Source organism: Pyrgilauda ruficollis, unplaced genomic scaffold (assembly GCF_017590135.1).
Source record: "Pyrgilauda ruficollis isolate IOZ18807 unplaced genomic scaffold, ASM1759013v1 scaffold117, whole genome shotgun sequence".
NCBI lineage: Eukaryota > Metazoa > Chordata > Aves > Passeriformes > Passeridae > Pyrgilauda > Pyrgilauda ruficollis.
The window spans coordinates 1329713-1338145 of NW_024509988.1; the positions used below are offsets into that span (position 1 = coordinate 1329713).

Below are 8433 nucleotides of genomic sequence, written 5' to 3' on the forward strand. Positions count from 1 at the left end.
GCCAATCCCAAGCCCAGAAGCACAGACAGGAGCACTGGATGTGCTCCCAGGGGCTCCCAGTGGAGACACTGCACCCCGAGGAGCACGAGCACCAGAGCACTCAGTACATCACGTACGAGTCGACTAATTCTGGAAACCAAGGGTCCATTTATAACCCCTTTATTAATAAATGATTAATAGATGCAGCCATATTTTTTAATAACTTGCAATAAAAAAATGCTACAAAAAGCTTAAGCAAGACAGTCTTAACAGATGGTGCTATAAAGTGAATTATAACATGTACAGTAGCTAGTGCAGCGTAATGGATGTCCTCATTTAATAAAAAGAATCTGATTTTATGCAGCAACTTTCACGCTTGAGGCACCTCAGCACACTTTAATGAGTTGTCGTGGCCTCAGCAGTAGCCACAGACATCAGATGCTGTTTTAGTGAGAAGCAGGATGTTGGTCAGGACACCAGGGCTACTCCACAGTCCTGATTTTTAACCTTTCCTTGGACAGCTCCCAAAAACAGACGTAAAGGTCTGAAAGCTGCCACCTCCTACCCCTGCACGGCGGGGAATGACAAGCAAGCTGTGGTCTGGGGCTGGGAATGTCTTCTCATGGAAAAAAAAAAAAAAAAAAAAAAAAAAGAGCATTATTCCCACCACCAAAACCAGACTGCCATCTGTATCCACGACTATAAGGCACGCCGCAAATTATGTAATTTAATAAACACTGTAATAATAAAGTATTTATTTTGTATAATGAAGTGTTAGTGATTAGAAACCAAACACACATCGGGCGTGCTGCTGCGGTTTCTCTTGAACCTTTGCCAGTATCACTCAAGGCTAAATATGTCTGCAGCAGGTTGAGAGTAAGTTCCTCGCCTTGTTTTGATCAGCCTGTCAAGTGTTTTAGCTGCCAGTCGAGTTTCTTTATATCACACTATAATTGGCTGCTTTCTCAAGGTGCAGCCAAGGAAAAAAAGCACACAGCAAAACTCGGGCTCCTTTGGCAAAATCCTCCACTGCTGCTTTGCTGCAAGCTGATTGCAGTAGCAAAGGGCACTTTGTAAACAGCTGGTGAAAATAGAGTGGAACTGAAAGGCAGCTTGCAATAAACTCCAGGAGAAAGCCTTATTTACCCTCCCGTGCTCGCTTTGGAGTGTCGATCAAACCACTCGCAGCTCCCACGGGAGGCCCTCGGAAAAATAACGGGAATAAAAGAAACCAGAGAAGGAAATGCCGTCCTCCAGACCCCCGCGCACCCCAGAGCCCCGCCCGGCGCCCGCCGCGCCCAAGTTCAGCTCCAGGGTCAAGCGGCCGCTCCCGGCGCTGTCCCCGGTGTCACATCTGGGGAGAGCTTTGATCAGAGCAGGCAGGAGGGGGGTCCCGCTCCCCCGATCCCCATCCCATCCCTCAACGTCAGCTCATTGATTCGCAGATGTGGGCAGAGAGCAGAGGAAAACGCAAGGGTGCGAGGGAGCATCAATCACCGGTGGCGCAGGACGTGGAGCACCGCGCCCTCCAGAGGCTCTGCTCCAGCCTCTCAGCGGCACCTCCAGCGCCGCTCCAGCACAGCCCTGCTGCACCCCGAGCCTCTGGGGTCACCCTAACGGCGGGGAGGACAATTTGGCAGCAATCACTGGGGTGAAAGCACAAGCTATGGCAGCCAGGGACCTTCCTGCCTTCTACCACAGCATCCTCCCTATTTACTCTGGAAATTCAGAGCTGCCCTGCTGAGATTCCGGGGCTGTCCCCCCAAAAAGGATCAGTGCTCAGGTGTCAGAGCCCCCTGACACAAAAGGGAAGTGTGCATTTTCTGTGGCTGCTGCTTTGAGAAGCAGAAATGAGCCATGAAGAATCACCCAACCCTGCGGTCGCTCCGGTCAGAGCTGGGCCCGCCCTCACCTGGCAGCACAGCCAGAGCTTCCAGGTGTATCCCACACCTGTGCACTTTGTCCTTCCCATGGGACAAGCCTTCCCAGCACGTGGGTAAGCACAGCCAGGGAGAGCAGCCTGGGCAGTTACCCAGCACAGGCTCCTCTGGTTTCCCAGGGAGCTCTGCAGTGACAACACACCTCTGTTTCCTTTCTGCTCTGAGCAGCAGCAGCACCTGAAAATCCAGCTGTCCCTTAACAGTGACACTGCAGACACCACCCAGGACACTGGGAGATGTGGATGGACAGTTCTCCATCCTAGGGGCTGGGAAATGTAGAAGCTGTTCCACCTTTACTGCTGCCTGTCCCTTCCCCTCCTCCCCATGGTGTGCCACTGCCGCAGGGAACAAAGGAGAAGCAGAACACTGGCACTGGTGTTTCCTGGCTCAGATAGAAAACAACATTTTAACAGCATCATTCCAGTAAGGTTTCCCTCCTGACACTTTTCCTAAAAGCTGCAAGAAAGTCTGGATCTGGAAACTCTCTCTCACATCACTGAGTCCAACCTGACAAGCTCTTTTAACCCTTGTTTCTCCACAGAGGAAGAGCCATCTTTTCATGTAAGTGAGGAAAAACAGGTTTCCTTTACCTGGGCTGCAAAAAACTCCAAAGGCTGTGTTCTATCATGTAGTGCAATACAAAACACTAAGGATGTAGGACTGGAAGGGGAAAATTTGGAAGGGGCTGCCCAGAGAGGTGATGGAGCCCCTATCCCTGGAGATGTCCAAGGAATGACAGGACCTGGCACTCAGTGCTGTGGGCTGGGTGACAAAGCAGGAATAGAACACAGGGTGGACTTGGTGACCTTGGAGGTCTTTTCCAGCCTCAGTATTATGGGGATTCTGAGAAATGCAAGTCACTAAAGAATTCAGCAAGCAGCACACCACTAACACAGAAGAAAAAAAACAGTATTTCCACCATTCCTGGCAGCAAAAAAAAATCCACAACCTCAATTCTGGATGGAAACACTCTCAGTGGGCACAGCAGGGTCCACCCACCCCCAGGCAGACCCCAGCCCAGGGCTGGGAGGGGCAGTGCAGCATTCCCATTCCAACACCACGCTTACACGAGCTGCGCCCTCTGGAAGAGCACACGTACCCCGGGCTGAGCACCCAACCAACTCCCTTTGCAGTGAACCACCCACAGCCAGTGCCTAAAGGGGCTGGAATTCCTTAGGAACTCATTCCCAGAGCTGCTGTGAGCGCACTGCCCGGGTGCTGCTGCTGGGTCTCCCCTGGGCTCACCGCGTGCGCGCTGAATTCCGGGAACATGACGCACGTGGCTCCCACCCACAGCGGGCACAGCAGCTTGTTGATCACCCCGTGGACGTGGTGCAGAGGCAGCACATGCAGGATCACATCCTCCTTCTTCCACTCCCACTTCTCAACCAGCCCCGTGGTCTGCAGAAGAAAACAAACAGCGTGGCCTTAGGGCAGGAGGGAAGATTTTCCCGAGGTATCCCTGAGGTATTCAAGCCCTAAATTCCTTGGCAAGAATGCCAGGCCTGCCTGGGCACAAAAATCTTCCCTTCAGGATCAGCAGGAGAAAAATTCTCACCACAACAGAACAGAACACAAGAGGAACACCTTCAGCATCCTATCAGGATGTGTCTTAAAATCAGCAAAGCCCTTCCTCGTTACTGAGAAGTATCAACAATGATTTTAAGTAGGACATACAAAAATATTAATCTACTGCTGCACATGCACATTTGGCAGAAATAGTAATCAAAAAGCTAATTTTCCCAGAATTCTGTTGCCATACTTAGGACACTGATGACATCAGGCTTTTAGCACCTGTAAGGGATAATCAGTAGGAGCAGGAAATTGCTGATAAACAGAAAGCAGGTTTCATGTTAGTAAAAATTATGAGAGCATCAAGCTTCCAAAACACTCTGCTCTGAAGGGATAATTATCTGAAGGGATAATTATCAGGTTTCTGGGTCAACAATGCCCTTCAGAGCCCAGTGCTGGCAACTGCAAAGCTTATTTCCAGCCACCTAAAAATAAGAAAAGCATCTGAGCAGTGGAATTTGGTCGTGTCTCTCACAACCCTCTTCCACAGGACAGCAAGCATCTTTTAGGCTTCCTGCAGAACAGCACAAAGGATGGGGACTGCTCAGGCCACCCCCCAAATAATCAGCATGTTTGTGAGGGAACAGATTCTTTGCCCAATATAGCCAAGCCCTGGCTCCATCCATCAAGGCTTTCATTCCTGTTGGGACCCTGCAGGACCCGAGCACCCCGAGCAGCTCTCGAGGCACCCCTGCACTCCCTGCCCTCCTTCCCTAATGGCAGCAGTCTGGCAGTTGCAGGCACTGATAACCAAGTGGTGAGGCAGTCAGCAGGCTTATTCAAACTTTTAATTCCTTTTGGCTCTGAGAGCTAATGGATTTTTTTTGCCTTGGGGATACAGAGCTGAATAATGCACAGGCTTCACACAGCACTGGGCTGGGCTAAGATATTTTCCAATTAGGAGCAAAGATTCTCCCCTAGTCAGAGGGCAGAAAAGCAAACTGCAAAGAATCAGTTTTTTTACAACAGGTCTCATCCATTCTGCTTTCCAGGAAAGCAGGGAGGAGAATCCAACTGCCTCAGGATGCAGCTGCAGCACGAACAGGCCAAGGCTGAGAGCCTCACACACTGCTGTGTGCTCACCTTCCACGCGTGGAGGATTCCAGAGCTGCTGCCCCACAGCTCTCAGCAGGAATTTGGCAGTGGAAAGGTGTTTGCAAGCCCAAATCCCCTCCAGATTCCACGACTTTGTAGCTTGGCACAAGCCTGGCAGGGGGGCAGCAGCACTCACCACAGCCTGCACGTTCTCGTGGGTGCTGAGGACACCCTTGGGCCTCCCCGTGGTCCCGCTGGTGTAGATGATCATGGCTCCTCTGTCCTTCCACGAGGAACAGCTTGGCAAGGGCCCCTCCTCCGTGGCTGCAGGGCTCGTGGATCCACCACCACCACCAGGCCTGGGGAGTGGCAGCACAGGGACTCCCACTTTCTGGGCACTGGGGGTTATTTTGCCCAGGAACTCGTCGGCGGCGATGAGCAGGGCGCTCTGGGAGTCCTGGATCACGTACTCCAGCTCGGGCAGCGGGTGCTTCCTGTACAGGGGCACCGCTATGGCCCCGCTCATCCACGAAGCCCACTGGGCCACCACGTAGGAGGCATCGTTGGGGCACAGAAACGAGATCCTCTCTTCCTTCAGGTCCCTGCTGGGGCACTGCAGGAGCCTGCAGATCTCCTGGGACAGGCGGAGGCTCCGGCTCAGCAGCTCCCTGTACGTGTGCTCCCCGTTCTGGTCAACGATGGCCACTTTGTCCCCAAAAGCCAGGGCCCTGGTGAACACAGGGGTGATGTCGCTGCTGCAGGTGGCCCAGGCTGTGTGCAGGGCCCTGTGGGGACAGCCAGCCCTCCTCCCATCCCGTGTGCAGCGGGACAGGTCCCGCAGGAGGCAGCGGAGGGGCCGGCACAGCTGGGGGAAGAGCAGGGGGAGCAGCATCCTGCCAGCACGGCCACGCTGGAGAGACTCTGCAAGAAGCAATGATGGCAGATCAGCAGAGGCAGGGATTACCCAGGGGGTTATTCCCACCCAGGCAAAGTGGCAGCCCTCATTTGAATAATATCCACTGTATTATTTATGTCCGGGCCTCATAGTGCCACATCCTGGGCAGCCTGAGCATCCCTGGGTCCTGCCACGATGTAACAGGAGGCACAGCCCTTAAAATCCAGCTAGTTTAAATGATGAACAAGCTTTCACAGAATCCCAGAATGGTTTGGGTTGGAAGGGACCTCAGAGCCCAGCCAGTTCCACCCCCTGACACCTTCCAGTGTCCCAGGCTGCTGGCAGGCAGGGGGTGAAATGAGATGGGCTTTAAGGTCCTTTCCAAGCCAAGCCATTCCACGATTCCGTGAAAAATCCTAAACCCTCTGCACAGCCTGGAGCACCCTGTCCACACAGCAACAGAGAGCAGAGAGGAGAGGACAGGGCTGTGGCAGCAGAGAGAGGGATTTGCTGCACAGAATCCAATCAGCACCAAAACATCCCCAGAGAGGTTCCATGACAAGAGGAAGCAGCCAAAGGATAACAAGCTCTCACTCTCCGCGAGCGTCCGTGACACTTCCCTGATGCCGCCAATAACAACCTGACTTTTCCCTTTTTTTTTTTTTTTTTGATAAATGCCTATTAGTGGAGCAGCTCAGCTCCAAGAGCCTCCCAGCCCAGCTTCCCAGTGCGGGGAGGAGCTGGAACAAAGGGGATCCAGCCCAGCAGGTCCCCAGGGCAGAGCTGTAGGGCTGCCCCAGCTCAGGCTGCGCAAGTTTCTTTTCCGTCAGCCCTGCGGTCTCTCCCCTCCACCTTCGGAGCATTTCCCCACCCAGACACTGGCCCTGCTCAGGTTTTCTTTTGCAAATCAACCTCAATTTCTGCTTCTGCAAAACAAGCTGGTGATTTGGGGTGGAAACATCTGGGGGAGCAGAGAGGCTGCAGCCCCAGAGCGGGCTGAGCGTGGGAACTCCTGACATTTGCCACCAGCATGGAAAAAAACAAAGCAGCTCAAGGCAGAGCTCGTGTGACATCTTTGCATTGCTCTGGAGAGCCTGAAATGCAAAAACCCGACCTAATTCACACCCTGAACTGAACCTGTGGCCATGGCAAGGTGTCAATGCCCTGAGCATGATGAGGGGCACCAACTGGGAGCTGGTTTTGCCAGGACCAGCGTGGCTGATGCTCTCAGAGCTCTCACTGTTCCTCCAGCTCCTTCCAAAAATGAAATAACCCCGTTCCCAGCAGTCTGTGTTTAATGGAGCAATTCAAGCAGCACCTCCAGCCAGGCCAGGCTGCAGACATGTGGAGTAAATCCAGGGGCTGTCTGCCATCCCCTCCTGCTGCTCAGGGATCACTGGTGCCACAAACTCCAGCACGGCACACCTGGAAACAAAGTTTGTCCCTGGATCCCAGGGGAAGGTGAGGGCAGGGCAGAGATGTGGCTCTGCTGCCTTGGAAAGGAAGGTTCAAATCCCCCTGGAAGGGAAAATCCAAGCCCTCCTCCTCCTCCTCCTAAGGCTGAAGATCTCAAAACAGCTGGAGGGCTCTCCCCAGCTCCCAGCACAACAAAACCAGTGCAAACTGGGAGCTGACCCACTGCACAGCTCTGGACACCTTGTGCATCTCCCTCTGCACTTTCTGAGCACAAAGCACATAAAACGGAGTAAAATGATCCTTGGAGTTACTCTGAGCTGTTCCAAAGTGAGTTATTACAGGAAGAATGTAATAATCATGGCTCCAGCTGTGACTGTGTAGGGTGAGCCTGACCTGCAGGATTCCAGCCTTTCCTCCTTTACAGGCATGGGAACACAAAGGGATTCCTGGCTGTTTCTACAACGGAGATAATACTGCATTCCTAGAAAATCACTAAAATACTTTATTAGAAAATCATAAAGTAACTAAGAGAATAGAAAAGGCATCAAATAATGCCTGAAATGCTGACTGTTCTTCCCTTCTCACAAAGCAAAAAACGGGGAAAGGTTTGGATTGGAAGGGACTTTAAAGCCCATCCAGTCCCACCTCCCACTGTCCCAGGTGCTCCCAGCCCTGTCCAGCCTGGCCTTGGGCACTGCCAGGGATCCAGGGGCAGCCACAGCTGCTCTGGGCACCTGTGCCAGGGCCTGCCCACCCTCACAGGGCTTTATCCTGCCCACACCGGAGCGCATTCCCTCCCTGCAGCTCTCTGCCCGCGGCCTACTCACGGCACATCCCGGAGCAGGGAAGGCGCCGAGCCTCCCAGTACGGTACCGGGGCCGGCCCCGCCGCAGGCCCCGCAGCCAGCGGCTCCCGCGGGGAAGGAGGGCCGCTCCGAGCGCAGCGGGCCGACGGCAGCAGGCCCCGGCTGGCCCCGGCTTTGGGACATCCCGGGGCCGTCCCGGGGCCCCCCCGGCCCCGCCGCCTCCCGCAGCCCCGCGGGGCCTCACCTGCCGCCGGGGGACCGGTCCGGCCGCGAACAGCTCCGGCGGGAACGCGGCGCCGCGACTCGAACGTTCCGCGCACTAATGTTCCGCCACGCCGCGCCTGATTTGTGGGGATTTGGCCCCAAAACGCCCACGGGGGACGGGGCCGGGGCTCCGCGGGGCTGAGTGTGCCTGCAGCCCCCCGGAGTGTCACCGCTGTCCTCGGATGTCATGGCGGGCGGGTGTGGCGTCATGGAGCTCCAGCTCTGCCCTGCGGGTCCCGGGGCCATGGGCCTCGTCTGGGGAATTTGGGGATTTGGGATTTGGGCAAGGGGCAGGCATGGCCTGGACTCGGGGAACATTCACACATGGGCATCCCAGCGGGGCACAGAGATCCCAGAGACGCACAGACACCGTGGGGACACACAGCCACCCTGGGGACACACACACTGCTATCTTGGGGTCACACAGCCATGTGGGGACACACAGAGGTCCCGCGGTGGCACAGGGCACAGGGCACATGGCACACGGCACATGGCACATGGCACACAGCACACGGCACAGGGCACAG

General features: G+C 54.7%; 1 protein-coding gene across 2 annotated transcripts in view; it reads right to left on the reverse strand.

Moving 5' to 3' along the window:
• Nucleotides 1-7878, reverse strand: part of ACSF3 (acyl-CoA synthetase family member 3) — a 51110-nt gene extending 43232 nt beyond the window's left edge. Inside the window, exons 1-3 of one of the 2 annotated variants that reach the window (XM_041484142.1) lie at nucleotides 7665-7878; nucleotides 4723-5447; nucleotides 3165-3320 (exon numbers count right to left, since the gene is read on the reverse strand). In XM_041484142.1, coding sequence (XP_041340076.1) covers nucleotides 3165-3320; nucleotides 4723-5447; nucleotides 7665-7671 — 888 coding nt within the window. In that variant the 5' untranslated portion in view covers nucleotides 7672-7878. The remainder of the gene's footprint in view (nucleotides 1-3164; nucleotides 3321-4722; nucleotides 5448-7664) is intronic. The other variant, XM_041484150.1, reaches the window with a different exon arrangement.
• Nucleotides 7879-8433: the final 555 nt, after the last annotated feature.